Source organism: Daktulosphaira vitifoliae, unplaced genomic scaffold (assembly GCF_025091365.1).
Source record: "Daktulosphaira vitifoliae isolate Bord-2020 unplaced genomic scaffold, ASM2509136v1 Scaffold_1, whole genome shotgun sequence".
In the NCBI taxonomy this organism is placed as follows: Eukaryota; Metazoa; Arthropoda; class Insecta; order Hemiptera; family Phylloxeridae; genus Daktulosphaira; species Daktulosphaira vitifoliae.
This window is the reverse complement of record NW_026099572.1, coordinates 67,666,326-67,689,455: the sequence shown is the minus strand read 5'-3', so window position 1 is coordinate 67,689,455 and position 23,130 is coordinate 67,666,326. Positions and strand designations below refer to the sequence as shown.

Sequence of the window (23,130 nt, the reverse complement as noted above, 5' to 3'; positions counted from 1 at the left end):
TTTCAAAAAATAGCTACTTTATCGTCATTGCGAGACAAGNCTTTATCGTCATTAATTTATTTACAAATACACTATTAGTACACGACTCGCTAAGATACCCTGATGTCTTAAGACACATGATAACCTGCAAATATTGAACTTTTTCAAGTATTGTAGTATACATAGTGTATACTTTAGTTGACTATTACACTTTGTTCTGATATCTTAACGAGAATGCATAATTAGAAAGTTAATGAGATCATGGGTATAAAATTTAAGAGCTAAAACTTTGAGTTTAAATGGGAACAATAGCTGAATGGGGTCGAACACTGGATGCAGTTAACATTGCTGAGGATTAGGGGCGAAGATGTGTGATGGGTGACGATCATCAACAGAGAGGAGTCGAGGGGAGGGCGCCAGTGTTGTCGTCTATTGTAGCGTCGGTTCAATACTCGGTAATCAAATTGTCATGCACGGGGGCGCCGTGTCGGAGAGCTTAACTATTAACTCGGGCGGCGCGTCGGCCCGCTAAACAATAAACATGGCGACCACGGCGGGCGGCATCGACGGTCGTTGCGCGTGCGCGCCCAATGTTCTATTTCATTTCTAACTCTTTCCGGTTGGTCCCGAGTGCACACCCCCCCGGATTGCCGCCACCACCCGGAGGGGTGTGACAGCAGTCGGCCGACCAAGATTAAGCCTCCGGGTCGAACCTCAACCGACCTCCTCCCGCGCCTCCCTATCGAGAGCGCCACGGCAGCAACATCGAGAGCAGCCTTTGCCGTCTCTACCCTCCGCTCTTCTTAACAGCCCGTTGCTATTCGTATCCGTACGACTTTTACCGGCCGTCGAGTTAAGCTCCGAGTCCCGGGGCATAAGCCAAACGCAAACCGGATAAGTCACTCGTATGCAACAATCATTCATCTGTTGTGTTCTTCTCTATTTTCATTGTTAAATTCAGATCAAACGTCAAAAGTGAATTTGTAATTTTTATTGGATACGCCTAAACAAACTAAATAGTTCTCAGTTACTATTACGCTTTAACGGAACATAACGAACATTTAATTCCAACAGCTAAAATTAAAGGTACCATTTATATTTTTCAATTATAATAAAAACTTTACATTAAAAATTATATACAATGAAATTTCAACGAAAATTCTATACTCTATTATGCTAAATTATTTTATTTTTTTCATTTATTTTTTATGAACTGACAAGAAATATTTATAAACAAAATTTTCGTTTTATTTTATTTAAAACATAAATTATCCCAGTTAAACAGTAAATTAATATTGTAGTTTAAAAATTTGCAATTTGGTTAAAATTTAAATTATAAACATCATAAAGGATTCTCCCACAATTTATAATTTTAATAACCTGAAATATAGAAATTTTATCTTTTATTTGTATAGAAATTATTTCTACATAAAAAATCATTAATTTAGAAATTATTTTTCTATTGATCTCAGCGTATTTTCAAAATACTTCCTACACAAATATTTATGAATAATTTGTTCTCAAATAAAAAAAATGTCTAATATTGTAATTCTTAACATAATCCATTGAGAATTTGAAATATTCATATAATACATTATTATTTTTTATTATTATACCATTCTTAAAGAAGAAAATTAAAAAAATAATTTTACCTTTGTTTTATTAACATTTTTTTAAGTGTTAAATATTAAAACAATGTGACTAAACCATTAATTATTTGACTGAAAAATATACAATTATTTAAGATTACATTTAGTGTTTTTTCATTATACTACATTCAATTAAAAAATTAAAAAATTGCTCAGTTTGGAATAATTCCACTTTTTTAACAAGTTTAAATAAAAATTTCGATATTCCTTAAATGTAAAAAATAAATTGTAAAATGTTTATTGTTTATCGAAATGTACAATAAAAGTTACTTATTTATTCAGTAGTTATATTATTTTACAAAAAATATTTTTGTAATAATTTGACGTTTTATTATTTTGAAGTCAAAATTAACTTATAAAATAAATTCGATTCGAATCAAGAATAATTTGATCGAAATACAGAACTATTATAAAATTGGTATCATAAAAAGTTAATAGAAAATTTTATTGGGTCATATTAATTTTAAATATTTGATTCAGTTTGATCAAGTAAAAACGAAGATAGAAAATTGGTATAATTTAATTTAAAATAAAACATTGAGTTTAATGATTATTTTAAACTTTTAAGTTAATTCATTTTTTTCTACGTCCTTTCTTTTTTATTCATATTGAAATATATTTATTTGAGATTCAGATAAATTAATTTAATTTAAAAAAATGTGATTTGTTCATTAGTCAGACAAGAAACTCTTCGAAATGAGTATTTTGCTTTACAAAACTAAAAAAGTAATTAAAGCGTTCGATTTAAAAATTATCCTTTTTAAAAAATAGATATATTTTTTTATTTTTAAATTACAAAATATATTTTGTAATTACACTACAATATAGCTTAAACTGAAGATAAAATTATACATTATAGGAATAAGGAGTGCATTTTTTAATAATCAACATAATGAAAACCTGAGGTTTTTGTTCAATTATATACAACTATACGATTAAATGTAAAATTTCAAGCTACTTTTGAATTGAATCATATTTCGTATTTAGTTATGAAAATTATACTAAATTTCTCCTTTTCCCAACAGTTTCACTAATATTTCAAATAAATTTTTGATTTGAATTTCTGAACATTTTTTTGTTCCTAAAATTAACACGTAGATTTAAGAACAACTATAATTTCCATTAAAAAGTCTACAGAAACTATTGTTTTTAATATATTATATCTAAAAAAAATAACTCAGGTTTACCGCTAAAATGTAAGCTTATTATTTTATGAATTATGCCTTATGGTCATCGATATCGTTTTTAAACATTTATCTCCAGGGCGTACATAACATGTTCGAAAACAGATATTAAAAGTATTATAATAGATAATAGAATATGCAAAACAAAGATAAACGTTATTTTACTAGATACTACTCCATACTATAAAATCGTTAACATCCCTAATCTGGATAATCATTTAGTTATAATAATTGTGTGCATCCAATTCTATCAATGCAGTAGTCAGTTCACAAAAGAATTGAACAAAACAAAAAACACGCCCCCTTCAAATTTTTTATTGTAACACACGTGACCTCTAGAAAACCACCCTAATATTTGACACCAGTACATATTGAAAAATAAAAGGCGTGCTATACATATTATATACCTTATTATAAAGAATTTACTATTTTATCCATTGTTCCTAAGCCCTGAAGATGTGATTATATTAAAACAACAACAATGCTGTTATTACTTAAAGTTACTTCTTTTCATGTAAATTTTGGTAAATGTAATTAAAATTTCAGAAATATGAATTTGACTACTACTGACACCGATCGGTCGTTTATTTCATTACAACAATCAGCTCAACCAATTTTTTCACTGGCTGATCATAGAATTGGAAGCATTCATTTAAATTCAGATAATGACAATAGAGGTAAGTTTATGGTTGAAAACATTTTTCTTCGTGAATTATTATTTATTATATAATTATGACTCGTATCACCTAAAAAAGACCATTAATCAAAAATAATAAACTTGATTTATGAATTCAAATAAGTATTTGAAAGATTTTAAATTTTACATATTTTAATGAAATATCAATGCATTTTTTTCTTTTTTTTGCTTCTAATAATGTGACAAGGTTTTAAGTTATAAGAGTAATGTGTAATGAAATCAGATCGTACAAATCTTGATACTAAAGACCCTCACAATTACTTGAACATTGAAATATGCGCTGAGATTAAAGTAATGAATGATGATGCATTATAAAATGCTTAATAATTACAATAGAAATAATAATATTTATGCAATAATAAATAATTGTTTTCAGTACGTTTATATATAAACCTATTGAATATATTTTGAATTATAATACTCACAAATAAAAATTCGATTGCTTACACATTAAGACTATGCAAATTGATATTAATATCTGTTAATATGATTAAAACTTTAGCGATAGTTATAATTTTTATCAAGTTATTATAAAAAAAATATCTAATTTTATTTTGTTCAATACGCATTACACTTTACTAAACTATATGTATTACTATATAATCGGTAGAGAAGAACTCAGAAAAACGAGAAATGGTATTATTACAATAAAATAATAAAAAAAAAAAGAAAATATAAGGGGAAGTTGTTTGTGAACGGAGAGCCTAATATGAAAGCGACGGTGCTCATTGTTAAATAACAGCAACGCGAACGGCAGAGGAAACTTTAAACCGAATAAATGAGTGTTGGGGCCCAACGGCGGTGTATATTCCCTGGGAGCTTAAAAAATCCAAGAAGCTGGTGGGGGTTGGTGGAGTAGGGGGTTTGTTACGCGGTAACGGTGATATAAATCTGTCGCTAAATGAGAAACACTCAAAATGCCCTTCTCCGAAGTCACACGCAAAATCTTCGAGTCAGGGTAAAAAAAAAGACATTATACTCTCGGAATATAGTTTTGCAATTTGTCTGATTTCATTAGCATTTCTATATCTGCGAGGGAGTAAAATACACGACGAGCTCCTTCCTCACGTTTGTTATTATACTTACCCGACATCGTTTTATTTAATCATTTAAGCAGTTCTTTGTGAACATTGGACATTTTTTATTATTACATTGTGATTATCACACCATTAATGAAACGAAGCGTTTCACTTAATTTTAAGTACAATCAAAATTTTAATGTATATTTTATATTTTATTTTTAAATAAATACAGTGGCAGTTAATTATTATTATTTAATTATCATTACTAATAACACATAATTAATAACTACAGATATTTTTTGGTCAATATGATGCAACACAAAATAATTTTGATAAACGATTTAATGAATATAACCTTTTCGAAATGTTAAAACATTAATATTCTATGATTTATAACTTGTAAAATAGTAATATTTTAAAACCCAACGTTGTTTTCAACTAGCAAATTTGTAAAAAAATTGATTTTCAAACGTTTTCGTTTATACTATTAACTGTAAATCATTATAACGTCAGTAAATTTCTGTGTTTATATTTACACATTCGACAGTACTGAATATCATTGATATTCAATAGGCGATTTCTACGATGATTTATTTTAAAATACTCTTTTACCCTATTTGTAGGCTTTATTTTGACGTAGGGTTTTTCGGTTTGTCTCTGGAGACCAGAAACAATTTGCCGAATAGCGCCCCATTGGCACTCACTTTAGCTACCGTGACATGTCTCTCTTGATCAGTTCATTTCAGTTCACTGGTCAATACCTATAACATCATATTATATAAAGACATGTCATGCATCCAAAGAACATCTGCGAATGGTTTTTTGAGTGTTATTAAACGATAATTCATACATTTTTTTTTTCAACTTGTTCATAGCATGTAAAAATAGTTTTGATTTAATTTTCTAATCATTTAAAATTAAAAAATAATCTAATACATAACTTATTTTTAAAAACTTTTAATGTAATTGTTGTTATTATTTAAATATTTTTAATACGCTTAGTATGGTTGAATTTGTTACGAAAACATTTTGCAAATAAATTCCACATTCAAAAGAAAAACTTTTTTTCTAAAAAACAAAAGGCATTACTTTTATCATAATAAAAGTAATGCCTTCTCAACTTCGCATCGAAGCTAAAAACGTGATTAATTTATCAGTTACACTATAGTTCAGTATCATTTACAAAATAAAGAAACAAATTGTACACATATAACACATTTATTTTAAAAATTCAAAAAAGTATCATGTTAAACGTAATTGATTCTGAATTCTAAAAGTGTGACATCATATAATTAATTTTGTTTTTATTGTATACGGTAGCTGGTTCGATAAAGGCAACATCAGCTGGTATGGATCAGGGTGGGCGGATAAAACAAATGACTTTTAAAGTTGGTCGGGGGGTAAGCGACTATTCATTTGGTGTCCAGGACGCACCAGATGTGGCACCACGTACTCTTCCCCTCGGGGCCAAAGTTAAGCCTCGGATTTTCCTGGAACGCACGCCCCTTCCTCTTTCCCCTCGGGAATAATCAATCGACGCCCGTCCGTTCTACAGATACCGTCTAGTCGGACGTTACGTTCAAAATAATAAGCCTCGAGGATTTAACGGAATAAATATACACAACTAAAGGTACATAAATTGAAGCGAAAAATGTTTTTTATTTTTCCTTCCGCGTTTGGATTTCAAGCGAGGTTTAAACGTCATCTCTATTTATAGCTAAAACTGATGCATAACACTAAGTATAAGTATTTATTTTAGATGGAAAATATTTCTACAATAGTTTAGTTTGGTATATTTTTTAACCTTTAAACTATCCTAAATATCTTTAAGTTTTTCAGTAATTGAAACCATTTGGATCTTTATGTACATATTGGGTCATCCTAATATTTTTTTGGCAACACAATAAATTGAAATGTATCTCATTATTTAAGCAGTACTTTAATTATTTCAGTAATCGTTTTTTCTTATCTCTCATTGATCAATAATAAAATTTATTAACGGATTGCTGTTAACTTTTTTCACCGAGGCATTTTTTTTAAATTTAGCAATAAAGTAAGTTTTAAGGTGCCATTTCAGGTCAATAGAAAAAAAAGAGTATTATTCATACGAAATACATACTCGAGAGAGATTCCACCACTAAGCTATTGAAAAATAATGACCCATTCAAAATGAATAATAAACATAAGGTACTTTAGACTCTTTTCAAAATAAAATCCAATTTATTTCTAATTCATAGAAAATATTTCAAGCATCTGAAATTTTCAAAATATTAAAACGATGAATTTAATCATTAGTTTGTACATTTTTCATCAGCAGATGCAGATTCGACAGGTTATGGTATAGGAAGAGACCGACCACTATCCCTATGTATGTCGGCCACGTGCGCTGCGCAACAGGTACCAGTGTCTGCCTCCAGGACTCCACCATCATCGGTCACGGCACATTACAATACATCAGTGTCCGGCCCAGGGGGAGGACAACAGACCTCCTCAATGAAAAATAAAACCTTGGGCTTAACATGTGTTGTATGTGGTGATACGTCCAGCGGAAAACACTACGGCATACTGGCGTGTAACGGTTGCAGTGGGTTTTTTAAAAGAAGTGTCCGTCGCAAATTGATTTACAGGTATTTCCGATAACTCTTAAATTGAATAATATATTTAAATCTGCAGAAGCAATATTAAGATTTAACCCTGGAGCATGTACGTAAAATAAATGTTCCGTTCAATTAAAAAACAATTTGCACCTTCACTATAATATTCACTGTAAGGTTGTCTGTCACTTTCGTATTTCCCCTTAATTACAACACTGTATGTTAATAACTTATATACAGGGTGTTCAGTAAGTCAGGAAACGGGTTTCTATTGTTCTCATTGTTTGTAACAATGAGAACAATAGAAACCCGTTTCCTGACTTACTGAACACCCTGTATATATTCTCAATAGAAATATTATATGATTTCATTTATTATTAAAATTACTAAATATATTCGAAATTCATCTTTAAGCTAAAAAACTCAAAATAAAAAAAACTAACATGTTGTATGATACATTTTATAGTATGTTTAGCTATGGACGAAACACAAATTTGTTATATCTTTATCGCACTCTTTCAAGTATTTCTACTACAATTCAGAATTTACAACGGCCCCTATTTTTTGAGTCTATATGTTAGTGGTGTACACACTTTAAACAAATATCTATATTTATCAACGCATTTAGTCTTTGAAATTTCTAATTAACGCGATTTTTATGTCTGTTGATGACATTCCTCTTTTTTATGCAAGTTGACCAATTTTACATAATGATAGAATCAAATCCTCTTTAAATGTCGAAAGAAATATTTTTTTTGGATTATCTTGGCAAAAATTAAATAAAATCACGGTAAATCAGTTTGCCATAACTGTTATTGCATTTATTTACTGGTTTTTAATGTGAATTTTATGAATAAATAATTTAGTAGAGGACCACAATTCCACCCTCTTCCGTTTTTATGTTATTTTTATTTGTCAATAAGGGGTTTCAAAACGGTCATACATGATCTGTCCAACCCAACATTAATTCAACACAATAATTCCATTGACAACGATTAGTACAAGTCCAAATAATTATTATTGTTGTGAACGAGGAAATGTCAATTACATATTTGTTGTACATATTTGCCGATTATGGTTACTATTTAAATACATTTTCTTTTATGTTACGAATAAAATTTGTATAACATTATTTTCACGCCTTTTGTTAAAATTTTTCCAAAAATACTAAATAAAAATTCATCTATAAGTCTACTAAAACTTGAACCCGACATTGATTGAAATTATAGGCAGATAGATATTTATTAAATCGTTGATTTGTAAATTGTTATTTTTTTTTATATTTAATTTTTACAATTTTCCAAAATAGCTAAATTTTAACGAAATCGATCATCTAAATTTCATTTAAGATAAAATATATGACATCACCTCTAAATCTACTCATATAACGTACATTATAAAAATATATTTGACGTGTTAATACAATAAGTATATTAAATATACTCTATAAATTTTATAGAGTTCAATTATAATTGAATAAGAAGTATACAATAATTATTAGGGTTTGTCAACGATGTATTTTGGGATATCGATATTGTACCGAATTTCAGCGATATTATACCGCGATAACAAAAAATATATATACTCATATGAATAATATAAAATAATATATTCACAAATTAAATATTATATTTAAAGTTTACGCCGTTTTTTTTATCTTCAAGAATACCGCTAAGTACATTGCTGTACAAATCAGACTATAGTATACCAACCAAATCCGATAATGATATTAATATCAAAAATAATACAGTTAATTAGCTAAATCTCATAACGATAATCAAATATATTCAAATTACTTTTTACTATAAAGAAATAAGTATTTTTTTCGTTACAAGACTTTATCATTATATATTGGTTACATTCAATACTTATATTAACCTAATCTAAGAATAGAATTTTATATCAATAAATGTCATTATTTGTCATACTTTAATTCTATATTTCATAATATCGATTAATACGAAAAATGTCAACAAATTTGTTACGAACTGTTTTTACCTTAACATAAAATAATATATTTTTTATAACAAAGTACCCAAAATTCAAACATTTTTTTTATAAAAATATTTTTTCGACTATCGCGATATCTCAAATATCATCGATATCGTGGAAAAAAATAAAAAAGTCGGCGATATTGATATCGAATCGAAATATCGATATCGCTAACGAACCCTCATAATTATTATATACTTTTTTTATAGATATTTCCATTGATTTTAGTCAAACATTTGAAGTTTTAATATGTCTACTACTCGTACTATACCTAATTGACACATCGAAATGTAATTAAATCTTTTAACGAATAGATTGATTTGTAGATAAACCAACAGTTGACTAACTACTATTGATCTCTTAATTAGGTAATGTAAAATATTCTAATTATGATGAAAGTAAGAGTTATATTTTATCCTTGTACATTCCAAAAATGTTATATAATAGCTTATTCAAATCAGCTGGTTAATTTCTTTTTTTTACGTATGGATATCATACTATGTAGGATATGATGAGGTGGTGGGTTTCTTATCTCTTATTTGTATATTAAATCCAAAAAGGCTGTATCTTAGAGCTAAAATTGATAACAGAATTTTAGATGTGCAAATGTATGCTATGTGACCCTCAAATGATGCCCCTGAATCAAATATGAACCAAATGTTTACACTAAATTCAATATGCTCCAAAACAACAGACATTATTCGATACTTGTGAATGTATAAGTGCAACTAAGGACAGGGCCGGCACAAAGTATTTCTAAATCATAAATTTCATAGATTTCAAAGATTTCATGTTTTATATTTTTTTATATCCCCTTTTTTTGCACATCTTCTTAAATTTTGAATGAAAACGCCTAAGAATTTAAAAATACCACCTCGGACATTAACCCGATTCGTTTTGAGTAAATTCGTAGTATTTATTGTTGTCTTGAATTATTTTGCAAACCTTTTGGTGTGTATGTACCAAAAAATAAGACTGGATTAAGCAGATTTTGTATGGATGCGATGTCCCATCATTCTTGAGTCGAGTCTTGATAATGAATCCAAATTATGAACAGATAATGTTGGACTTCTTATAATCCCGTTATTATAGAAATTTTACTAGACAAAAAATAGCTAGTAAATAACATGACTCATTAAAATAATTTTTATGGTAAACAATACTACTGCTTTTTATAAATTTAGGGTCATATTATTACTTACGACCCGAATAAATAAATAATTTATATTTAAGGCATGCATTGTAAAACTTAAAGACTTTCAATGGGTTTGTTAAGACGCTTCAATTGCTATATATTTTAATTCTACGATGTATCTTTAGTATAAGGTTGTGATTGAAATTGTATCATTTTCGTTAACGCGGCGGCGAAAGCAAAATATTGCTTTTTCTTTTCTTAAATCCTTGTTTTTTTTTTTCAATTTCGTTTCTCTAATACTCTTGAACGGTTATAAATAAATGTGATCCAGTATACGAAAACAGCAGCAAAAGAGGGTTTGACGTTTTATAACAGTTCTTTGGGATTACATCGGATGAGACAGGAACGTATACGCGGAGAGGGATGAAGGGACAACGACACTATGTATGTGTACGCAGTTTAGAATGCGGTGGCAGAAAGATTCAATTATATTAAATATCTATGTATATATATATAACGAAATACGCGCACTGGCCAAAGCCTTTTCCGTTCTGCTGGTGTTCAATATACCCTCCTTTCATGTGTACCACCAGTCTGATCATCTTCCTCTCTCGTTCTCTCTTTGCTTCTACTCTCACACCCTTTACAAACACACAACACTCGTTCGACCCCAATCGATCGTCCGTTATTTCCTTTCTAACTCGTTGCCGTTGCCACAATGTACTTTTTGATTGGTTTTCGACTTGGGTCTTAAGACGGAATCGTATACGTCACACACAATCATCGCCGGCGCCGCCCTTTGAAGCAGGTGAACTTACTACAACACAGCAAACAGATCAGGTGCGCCACCAACATAACTACGATATTAAATAAATTTCCGTGTATTGCTGTTTAAGAATGGCTTTTCGTTTAATGGTACAAGGAATATTTAAGTTAAGTCAAAATAAATCGTCATTGTATTCCAGCATAATACTATGATCATCTCACCCTTTTAAATTGTAAACAAATATTTTAAAGAATTTAATACAGGATGATTCAATTATCATTTAATTAGTCGAAAAATAAAAATAATATTGAGAATTTTTTATCGGTTTCTTTTAGGTAAATGTTTTTCTCGATTTATCAATCATAAAGTAATTTTTCATATTCATCCCTTATCTCTTATAAGGGTTTCAACTTTACATTTTTAATGGCATACATAATTAACTAAATTATTTAATAAATAATAATATAAGAAGAATAGAAATAAGAATTATAAGAATAGCCGGTCAATAACAAATATTCGTTTCGGTATACCGAAATTTGTTGATATTTTCATAGATAGACGAGAGAAAGAGTGCGCCCAAGAAATGACTAGTAATAAAAATAACAACACTAACGTATCACCTCAAGCGTACAGTATAACATATTAATAACTTCTGAAATTCTAGTCTAAAAGTTGTTATCGACCAGTCATTTTCATAATTACATCATTATTGAGCTAATTAATTATGTACGTTGCCATTAGAAAAATAAAGTTGTAAGTTATAAGTTATAAGAATCAAATATAAAAAATACTTTACTTATTGTTAATATTGTTTTTTTTTTTGGATAAATTAAGTGGTTTATGACAAATTAATCTTTCTGTATATCGAGTTATTCTCAACTTTTTAACAAATGTTAATTTGCAAAATCATCACAGTAATGTATGTCCTATCGTTGTATAATGAAAATAAAGAACAGATATCGTTAATTTTGAAATGCATATTGAATCTAAACGCCCAGACTTTTTGGTTTTCTTATTTGAGTTAACGCGATGCATATTTTTATGTATCTTTTCTAGCATAAATATATTTTAGCTCTTTCTTAAAATTTATCATCTATTATTTAAGATCCTCAAAATTTATTATAATAAATTAAAAATCGTGGAAGTTGCTCGAGAGGCAAATGAATTTCCCTTTCTTAAAAAGAAAATTTACCAATAAAAATACTTTTTTGTGAATGGGATAAGAAGGATGTAAAGGTGTAATGGTCTTAAGACATCATTCCTCCCGTTAAGCCCCTCGGGTACTACCTGTGAAAGTAGTCTAGACACGCCTATGCTCTATAATGATGTTTATAAAACAATAATTTAGTGGTTCCCTCGATAAATTAAAGACCCTGTGAATGAAATCCCTCGTCTACCAAACGTTACACTAACCCCTGCAGTTCGTTATTAGTAGTGCAAATCTGTTTGACCCTATCTTTATAAATATATTACATATAGTCTATAGAGTAGATACAATGGTCAGGAAACGGAATTAAAGTGGATAATACGCACTGTTAACGTGGTCGGTATCGCGTTAACGATAAATTGATTTGTTTAAAAAGACTGAGCCCTCTTCAGAGTCCGAATTTCAATCGACAGGATTAATTTTCCACACCGATCGCACCCTTGGGATATTCGTATCCTTTACAGAAACATGAACCACTATTGTGTCAAAATAAAACTAAATATAATGTCCCACTAAGAATCAAAAGAAATTACGGGAACAACAAAACATTTTTGTAATATGAACAAAAGAAGTGACACAAAATCGATCGATTTAGTCTAACTCTCACAAAAATATGTGAAATGCATGTACATTATTTTATTTTATTTTTATATACATGCAAGTCGTTCATTCGTAAAAAGTGTAGCTTAAATTTTATTTCATTTTTTGTGGTAATATTTTATATATTTTTTAATTTAAAATAAATATTTTAAACATATTTTTAATTTTAAATAACGTGAGCCAAAAATGATCAATTCTTATGTATAAAAAGTATTTTTCTTTTAATTTCAATAGTTTTAATTTAAATATAGGTTACCTTTTCTTTTATTCTCAGAAAGATTGTATTTGTTTTTTAATACTTTGCCCTTACGTTGATCGTATTTATGACTGTGTTGAAAAACATTTCAGAATTCAAATAATTGAAGAAAGTTTATTTTGATAGTTAAGACATTTAGTCTAACATTATTATTAATTGCATAAATCTGAGCTTATCTGATAAATATTTGTAGAGGACTGCATATTATTTTATACCAAGATAAAGTGGGCGTATCTAAGGTGTATATTTGATTCTTGAGGCTGGGAACTCAAAAATCTCCGATGCGCCTGTGCGAGGGTAATTTAGGGCGTAGGCATTTCGTCATTGGTTCAAATATCTTTATTTCTTCTATAGGATTTGACGAAAAATGTTATTATTGACCTCTTGGTTCAATTAAAATAACAGAGGAATGACATAATTAGAATTACTAATTGTATCGATGCATTTTAATATTAATTCGAAACTGCTATTAAATACCTGAAGCTACGAAGTACTCAATATTATTTAATAATTAATCTGAGACATTTTGAATATAAGAAAAAATTTATTCGATTTTATCGAAGTTAAAACTCAAATATTTTACTACGGGTCTGTTAAATTTTTAACGTTTTGTTAAAATTGTCCATATTTTTTCACTTAAAACTTCAAATTGAAAGAAATTTTATAATTATCTCCAGATCTTTTAAGTATATTGATTAATCTGTAGTATAAAATGTATTTTTAACTTTTTATTAGATGCCAAGCGGGTACCGGAAGTTGTGTGGTAGATAAAGCACACAGAAATCAATGTCAGGCATGTAGACTTAAGAAATGTTTAAACATGGGAATGAATAAAGATGGTAAGTTACGATAGATAAGTCAACACATTATCTTAGCAATAATACATTAATGGATCAATTCCTGAGAACGCAATTGTACACATAGTAATGTTGGCGTTCTCAGAATTTACCCGTTTGGCCTTCCTCTGAATACACCACTGATATTTATATTGTCTAAATATATATTTATTAGTATGTTTTTTATTAAAATAAAAATATGTTCACAATGAATTTTCATAAATTATGGAGATTTTGTGGCTTTTGAAATTGAACTTTTGTTAAACTCGTATTTGTTTGTTATTAACCCCTCTATGAGAATCGTGTTAAAAATATCGAAATAAAATATAATCATCATGGGTAGTTTTAGTTATTCGATGATAACCACAAAGAACGCATACAGAGTGTTTGGTAAGTATTGGTGATTTGTTACAAACAATGAAAGCAATAGAAACCCGTTTTCTTTCTTGTGGAACACCCTATATCGTACTGTGATGACTCTAGTGTAGTAATTCAAAATTGACATACTTTGAGTTACTTGTTTATACATGTTTTTGCTAATTGTAAAAATACACATTTTTTCTATAAGGCGGTAGCATATTATGTTGTATCTACAAAATTGAATGTATAATACTAAATAATATTGTTTATAAATAACAAAAAAATGATAAATTTGTCCCATGGATTAGTATATTTTCAGTTACTACACTAGAGTACTCACAGTGTGATATAACAATTGCATTAACAAATATTTTAACAATAGTATAATTGGTGTAGTTTGTACTTTTGCAATGCATTACGAGCTGTGCACCGCATGAGAATAAAAACCACTGGTGGTCAAACAAGCAACGGCACGTGCATGCGGCATCCCTCGTTTATGTGGGATGTTTAATTCAACCCACTACAAGCATAGAGATATGGAAAGTATGGAAAAAAGGCTATTTTCATGCTCATTTAAATAAAAATAATTATCGCTCGAAAGACTACAGAGACGTGATGTATTTAACGCGCATGCACGTGTCATCATTTTGCGAGCATATACCGCAAGACTGTTTGTTTTGTGCAACATTATATCGAATAATCACACCAGCGTTTTTTATTTTTTAATGAGCGATCATCTCCGGTTTGTCTTTTGTTCGCCTATATTATCATTATTATTCGTGCCCATGCTTTGTAATAACCTCAGGGTACCCCTGCTCGTCATGTACGTGCACTGCACGCATTTACATTTGGTGGCTAAAGCAGTGTGTATTATGTACATTGTGTTGTTATACTTTACCTTCAGTGAGTAAACGAAAGTATAAAGTACATGTAGAGAGAAATTACAAAAAAAAAAACCCTGCCGCATATTACTCTGATGTTTTTATGTAAAAGCGTCAAGCGACTGCGTTATTTATTATTATTTTTTGTCGTATATTTAACTCGTGTGAATAATTCTGGAGGCGGTTATCATTAAAAACTTCACGCTCAACAAGCATTACTGTCAAAATTTTAACGAAACAAAATCAAAGGAATTCTCAAAAAGCCTCGCGCCGTGTCGTCCCGATATGTAAATCGTATGTTTCACTTATCGATTAGATCTTTAAAATATTTTTTTAGCTATTACATTCTTTCAGCCCAACCGCTTAAATCTTTACTCTAAACAAATTACGAAGAAAATATGTGTTTGACAATAATATAAAACATGATTTTATGATGCTATGGAACTGTTTAAGTATTTTTCTGATAATTGTATTGGTTTATACGTTTCAGCTGTTCAAAACGAACGTCAACCCAGAAATACGGCAACCATTCGGCCAGAAAATTTAGCTGATATGGACCACGAACGAGTAATCCGAGAAGCTGCAGTAGCTGTAGGAGTTTTCGGGTAAGTGAAATATTTTACTCGATGGGACATAACTCCAATTGAAAAATAAAATAGTCAATAACAATAAATTGACAAGAATTATGGTCTCATTTGCATTTTATTGACGTTATCGATTTTGACCTATAAAACACTAACACAAAACGTTATGTGTCTTTTAATAACAAATACCATAAATAAAATTAACACTCCTTTCATGATTGATTACCTATCAAATAGAAGTGTTCAACTAGGATTATTGAAAGTCCATTTAAAATGTATTTGTTTTTTAGTAGGCGTTTAAAATATCACTCCCCATAAATTAACAATAGCACCATAGTAATATGCAATTTAATTCTACAAAATGAAAAGGGTCACTAGCTACTTCTATCGCCGTTAATGCTATTTTTTTCAACTAGTTTTTTATACATTAAAGTATACATTACAGTTTTAAAATATTCGGTAAAATTTTATTCACTGTATCGACTAAAAATATCCTGCATTTTCCTTGGGTAATTGAACAATAAGAGTTGTAAAGATTCAATTTGTAAAATTAAAAATGATAATTTAAATACTCAATTATCTCAGAATATTAATTAGTTATATAGTTAATGTATACAATTGGAACATATCTATATTTTTACTATTTTGTCTAGTTAGCAGTATCAATGTTTGGACTGCGACTGTCGACAAAAATATTTACTCAAGTGTACTCTATGCATTTTTTTACATACTAATTTTTTTGTTGAAGTTTTAAACAATGATATTAAAGTATAATATATCATGTAAAAACACAATGTAATGTTTGTGAATTGTCACAAATTCACAAATCGTGGGATTCACGGATGATTGCAGTCAACGGTTGCACTACAACACAAGTGGACATTTTTGTTAAGTATCAGTATTGACAACGTGCGAAATATTGCACCAGTAGTGGCAACTTACCGTTGATTAACCCGTATCGACTTAGAACCGGTTAACATCTTGTCTAAGTACTGATTCTTAATTGGCGGTCAGTACCAAGCTGCCATTTCTGATAGAGTACTTGTGTAAAACTGATTATTCAAAATCGTTATCATCCCAGTTATATGTCAGTATTGGTCCAATCGAGAGGCAAAAAACCTCTCGACATACTATGCAAAATATATTTGTTATTCAAATTAAGTAGTATACTCCAATTTCCATAGACCTAACCGTTACACTTGTGTTATTAAAAATGTTAAATTGTATTTTCTAAAGATACACAAAATTAAATAAAGAATATTAAACTAAAAAAATGAAGAAGTTTGACGACGAATAAAATTTAGTTACTAGTAATAATTAAAACATTAATAATAAAAAACATTAATTTAAATTATTTGACCTAAAAAGTAATAACAAACTCGAACAAAAAAATCTACTAACACTACTACTTTTAACAGTGTTTGAATGTATATAATAAAATTGATCACTTGTGGCTAATTAATTAAATTAAATTTAAAATATATTAAAATTATTATTAATTTAAAAACTAAAAAATATTAAACTCAAAAATGTTAGTATGTGTTTAACGTTGATAATGGTAACATTGTTTCCGAAATACATATTCGCGGTTTTTCAGTCATTTTTGTGGCTTTTTGAGTTTAATATTTTTTAGTTTGTAAATTAATAATATTTTTAATATAGTTTTAATTTTATTTATAAGTATTTGAATGGGTTCGGTACTTTTTTTATTAGGATAAATTTTTTTTCTCATTAATAGCAATTTGAAACATTTTATGGTCGATTATTTAGTACATTGATATACTTATTTGAAGGGGAGCAAATAGTTACCCTGACACCCTTCATATGACGCCTTGCTTGTCATACATTTCTAGGTATGCTATTGTATGAAAATACTAGTAAGCGTTTTAATCCTAGCCAAATTACACAAACTGCATATTTCATCAAACCCTATGCAAAATTACAAATTATGTGCTCGCCATATGGGTTGGTTTTTGCCCTATTATTCATTGCAGTCGAATAACACTTGAGGATTAACCATCAAAGAAGTTCCCCACTTGTGGCCGCGATGACCCTAAAAATTACACCGGCAACCCTTATAATGTTAATTTGATGACCTCGATTATATTCATTCGATTTACATTATTTTGTAATTCAATTTACATGTATGACTTGCTGTACAGCTGTATACATTTATTGTTACATTTGATTCATATTTTAATAAATAAATACACTTCCAATAATTTGACTAAACATAATGTTTATTATAAAGTTTTTTTACTAAAAAAATTAAGGTTATTTATTTTATATAATAATAATTACTATAGTTACAAAAAAATTTCAACAGGCCATGTCTTTACAGACCCCCAGTTTCTGTTGCATTAGCATTATCACCATTGAGGTATCATCCGAACGGACCGATGGGGCCACCAAATGTTCAAAGACAGGCAGAACCATCGCCAACCGAATCCTCGTCACCCAAACCAGAATTTCAAGATCAAGATGATGGTAAATAAAATGTAGACAATTATTTTTTATGAAATTATTGAGTTCGATTTTCCTTAATTGGTTTCAGACGATAGTATTGACGTAACCAACGAAGAACCGGACACGTCAGAAAACAAAAGAATGTCACCAACAATACCGATTCCCATAACTCAACACCATTCCATATACGACCACCATACGGCATTTTACCCAGGTCTTCACGAAAACGTTTATGAAACCTCCGCTCGATTGTTATTTATGGCTGTGAAATGGGCAAAAAATTTACCATCGTTTGCGTCTCTGCCATTCAGAGATCAGGTAAAAATTAATAAGAAATTTTACTAGAAAAATATACAGAGTTCAAAAAGTAACAAAACAGGTTAATCGTTACAAACAATGAAAATAATAGAAACATTTTTCCTTTCGTACAGAACACTAAATATTTTTTTAATATTAAATTTAATCAATAAAAATTGATCGCTGGTGGCTAATATTATTTAAAATTAAAAATATTAATTTAATAGCAAAAACCTAAACACTCTGTATACTAAATACTTAATTATGATCGGGCATGAAAATGAGCCTATAAAAGGAAATGTTAAAAATAAAATAAAAACATTTACTTTCAGGTAATTCTTCTAGAAGAATGTTGGTCTGAACTATTTCTATTGAACGCAGTACAGTGGTGTTTACCGTTAGAAAATAATCCATTATTTAATCCATCAGATCACGTAGCAGCTATTCCCAATGGCAAAGCAAGCCAAGTTGCTGCAGACATTCGTATACTGAATGAAACTTTGCGAAGATTTCGAACCATTAGCGTAGATCCAGCAGAGTTCGCATGTATGAAGGCAATTGTATTATTTAGAGCAGGTGTGTTCAAAAAACTATAATGGTATAAAATTCTACGTGAAAAGTATTTCATTAGTTAATTTTCTTTATAGATACACGAGGATTAAAGGATCCTATTCAAGTAGAAAATTTACAAGACCAAGCACATGTTATGTTGGGCCAACACACCAGGAATCAACACCCAGTACAACCAGTGAGATTTGGCCGCCTATTATTAATGTTACCACTTCTTAAAACTGTACCAGCAGCACGCATTGAAGCAATCTTCTTTCAGAGAACAATTGGCAATATTCCAATGGAAAAAGTTTTATGCGATATGTACAAAAATTAATTATTTTTTTATAATCTCGAAAAATTTGCTTAAAATTGATACTAGATCAACTTTACCGGCAACTGTTTTGTTTTTATTTATTTCAAGCTTAAATTTTTTACCTATGAATACTTGATATTACCACTAGAGTGTTATAATTAAACTTAAGTTATTCTTCATTTACTAAAAAATTATTATACAACATATCATGTATAATATTTTTCTAATTGTACTATTCTGTAAATAAGCATTTTTAACAAGAAAATATTAATTTAAGTTTAAACTTAAAATACATTGTGTTGTGCTTTTAATGATTAAATAAATAATTTTTCAATATTAGATTAATTACTACATCAAAATCCCAAAATAAGACACTATAATACAATACAATATTTGACTATTATATTTATAAAACATCAACTAGTTTATATATTTTGAAAAAAAAAATTGAACTCTGAACTTGTCTTTGTAGAGAAAACAGATATCAAAGATAAAGGAAAAAGTACAATTTTTGTGTAAAAATTAGAAAATCCAAAAAATTTTAATCAAGTGTTATACAAAAATTGACTTGAAATCGGTTTGAAGAAATTAGTGTAAACTGCATTGTCGTATTAAGAAATGAGGGTTTAGGACAAATCCCCTTTAATTTTTTATTCGAAAAATTTATTTGACTTTAAAAATGATTAAAAAAAAAAAAATTTTGTTTAATTTTGTATGTTTTTCAAAGTTGTAAAAAAAGGTTGGGGCCCCTTAAAAGGTTACTTAGCCAATATAGACAATTTAAATCATTTGTTTCTTATGTTTTGAATGTTATAAATAATGAGTGCAATATTTTGTTTCAAAATGTTTAAATATTTTATTTAATCTATTTTTTTGGTCCTTTCAAGTTGATTTTTATAAAACTTTAAAATTTAAAAGTAATGAACTTTAAACATTTTTTTTAATTAGACTTGCAAGTTTGGAATTGATATAATAAAATTTTTAATTTTATGAGAATTTAAAAACTTGTATTACTATGATTGATATGTGGTCAGGAACTTCTATAATAACTATTAATATAACTATAATAAAATAACTTGGCCACTTATACAAAAACCTGTCTCGTAATAGTTACAAGAATGATAGTATAATATAATGCATTTATAATAAAATTTGACCCGTAATTTTAACTGAATGAGAAATAAGAATGAAATTAAATAATGAAAATAAATAAATAATTTTTTTAAAAAAGTTGACTTTAACCTTTAGCTTTTTAGAAATTTATGTATAAAATCAAATAATTACATTGTTAAAAAAAAACAAGTACAATATTTTTACAACAAATTTTTCTTAATTATTATAAAAATAATTAGCTATACTTGAGCCATCATATCTTAATATTATACAATTTTGTAAATTCTTTACACTTTAATTATTTATTATACAATTGAATAAACTGACAGGTGAAAGCTCATACTTCAATGATTCATTTATTTCAATGAATATCCAATTTTTGTTTTTTAGGTAGAGAGCCAAACGCTGATATAACTGTTCCTTTTGTACCAGTGGCTGATGTTGTTAAATCCCATTTACTTTTTTTATCATCAGCTTTATGGGTAGTTGTAACTATGTTGTTTGTTTTCTTGGTGCCAGATACTACTTCAACCTAAAATTATTATGAATTAATTAATTATAACAATTAATAATAATTTCACTCATCATAAGTTAAATAGGATAATCATTATTAAAAAGAGAGTGTTAATGTAAATACCTCAAAATAGTAACACATAATTAATGTTAATTATTAAATCATTCAAAAGGTAGGAAAATTAAATATCTTTAAAATATATAAAATTATCCTATATTTTTATAATAAATAATAAAAATTAATATAGAACTACATCTATTTTTATTTCATTAATCCAAATATAAATACAATAGATTCCTACTAAATTTCAGAAAGGGTGTAATAAAGAAATTATTGAAGTTTTAAATGTGTTGTAAATCTGTACCACTTAATGTTGATTGATAAAACAATGTGTTAGCTCATGACTATAGCAAAATTCTTCATTGGAAATTTTATAACATATATCAATATAATATTTTACAATGCTATTTTTAAATGTAACTTTCCAATAATGATGGATCGAGTACTAGCTATTTGTTACTTTGACAATGTTTTCCTAATCATATGAATTGCAAATTTTTATTCTGGGATTATGTACAAAAGTATATTTATATATTACCACAGAATATGACAAAATTAAATCAAAGAACGATGTATCATTCTAAACTATTACTTTTGAAAATATGCATCGTAAATTGAAGGTATTAGAATATCGATTAGATATTCTACAAGTACTATCATACAAGATATATAGAAAAAATTTAGATATCATGAAAAATATACTCCTTAGATTAGTAGCTACAAAATAAAGAACTATAATATTCATTTTGTTTTACCCTGTATTTTAAAAATAAACTAATTTTACTTTAAAACTAATCTTGATAATAGTTCTTTTTAATTTATATAAAAATAATTACTAACTTTTGTTTTTTCTTTTCTCTCTTTTTGTCTTTTTTCCATATCTTCTTTTTGAAGTCGTCCTAATTCTTCATAAAATGATTCTTTGCCCCATCTCAAAGGATCATAAAGATGAGGTGGATAATTAGTTCCTAATTCATTTATGTTACAAAATTGTAAAAGTTTTTCATAAATACTAGGGTTTCGAAAATCTTTTCTCTTTTGTATTAAGTAGTTCATGTCCATGCCATCTTTCTCCATTTTTTCATGCAATCGAGCAATTTTTTCTTGTAGTTCTTTAGAACATCTACCTTTAGGTTCAAAGGGTAAAATATCTTCTTCGTCAACAATTGTTCGTTGATCAATATCTTCATCTGACATAACAATATCATGGTCTTCGAAGTATGATACTAGGTTTGTTTTTTTGTCGTCATCTGGATTGGTCACAGCTGGCGCAGAGTTAGGAATTTGTAATTTAGGACTAGGTAACTTTTCATCAGAGATCGGATTTGCATTTGATATTTCTTCGCTATGTCTTCGTTGACTAGGTGTTGAAGCTTCGTCTTCCGAGTCAGTATAATTAGCAGTTAAGGATGCTAATGCCGACATAGTATACTTTAGGGAAACACTGAATAATAGTTTATTTTTCACAACTAGTAAATATTTTGCATGTACATAATCACAAGTCAGAATTCTGATTAACAGATTACTTATCAAATTGATAAAACGAATTACCTTCTTGTATTATATTGCTACCACTTATACCACCGACATAGGTTATTCCTCACCAGGTTGTAAGGCGAGGTTTATAGATAATAAACCTTACATTTATAGATAATTGCATAAACATTATAAATTATTAATTATCTATGGATATTTATTACCAAAGACTTAAGATACAAAAATGGCCACGGCGTACACAATTTTGGCAGTTCCATTTTTATCATGAATGGACGCAGAAAAACAATATGCTAATCATAAATGATTATGTTGATAGATAGCGTAAATTTTGAGCTTTCTTATTGGTTGAACTATACGCGGTATTAAAAATTTTTAATAATCTTCAAATTAATGTATATACATTGTTAAACAGCAATTAGCTACTCAAATTTTCGAGTAGTCATTTACTCATAGAAGATAAGTATTTGGGACTAATTTTTTCCCTAACTTATAGTACGTAGCATAAGCTTTAATTTAACTTATGCTTAAAGAACGAAGTATTTTCTAAACATATTCAAAACTTAAATTGAAAAAGTT

At 28.5% G+C, this 23,130-nt stretch overlaps 2 protein-coding genes across 5 annotated transcripts; one reads left to right on the top strand and one right to left on the bottom strand.

Moving 5' to 3' along the window:
- The first annotated feature begins 335 nt into the window (after window positions 1-335).
- Window positions 336-19,638, top strand: LOC126895837 (photoreceptor-specific nuclear receptor-like). Of its 4 annotated transcripts, none has more exons than XM_050668106.1 (9): window positions 341-1,065; window positions 3,359-3,489; window positions 6,846-7,158; window positions 13,817-13,920; window positions 15,649-15,763; window positions 18,084-18,229; window positions 18,297-18,526; window positions 18,838-19,081; window positions 19,153-19,638. In XM_050668106.1, the coding sequence occupies exons 2-9, from the start codon at window positions 3,363-3,365 to the stop codon at window positions 19,389-19,391; spliced, it is 1,518 nt and encodes a 505-aa protein (XP_050524063.1). In that variant the 5' UTR covers window positions 341-1,065; window positions 3,359-3,362; the 3' UTR covers window positions 19,392-19,638. The 4 variants fall into 4 exon arrangements, with proteins under 4 accessions (XP_050524064.1, XP_050524063.1, XP_050524062.1 ...); XM_050668105.1 differs by having other exon boundaries at window positions 342-1,065; window positions 6,849-7,158; window positions 18,069-18,229; XM_050668104.1 differs by having other exon boundaries at window positions 343-1,065; window positions 18,069-18,229.
- Window positions 19,639-20,598: 960 nt separating this feature from the next.
- On the bottom strand, window positions 20,599-22,781 carry LOC126895849 (SAP30-binding protein). The gene is made up of 2 exons (XM_050668127.1): window positions 21,898-22,781; window positions 20,599-21,015 (listed from the first exon to the last, which is right to left on the bottom strand). The coding sequence occupies exons 1-2, from the start codon at window positions 22,480-22,482 to the stop codon at window positions 20,845-20,847; spliced, it is 756 nt and encodes a 251-aa protein (XP_050524084.1). The 5' UTR covers window positions 22,483-22,781; the 3' UTR covers window positions 20,599-20,844.
- Window positions 22,782-23,130: the final 349 nt, after the last annotated feature.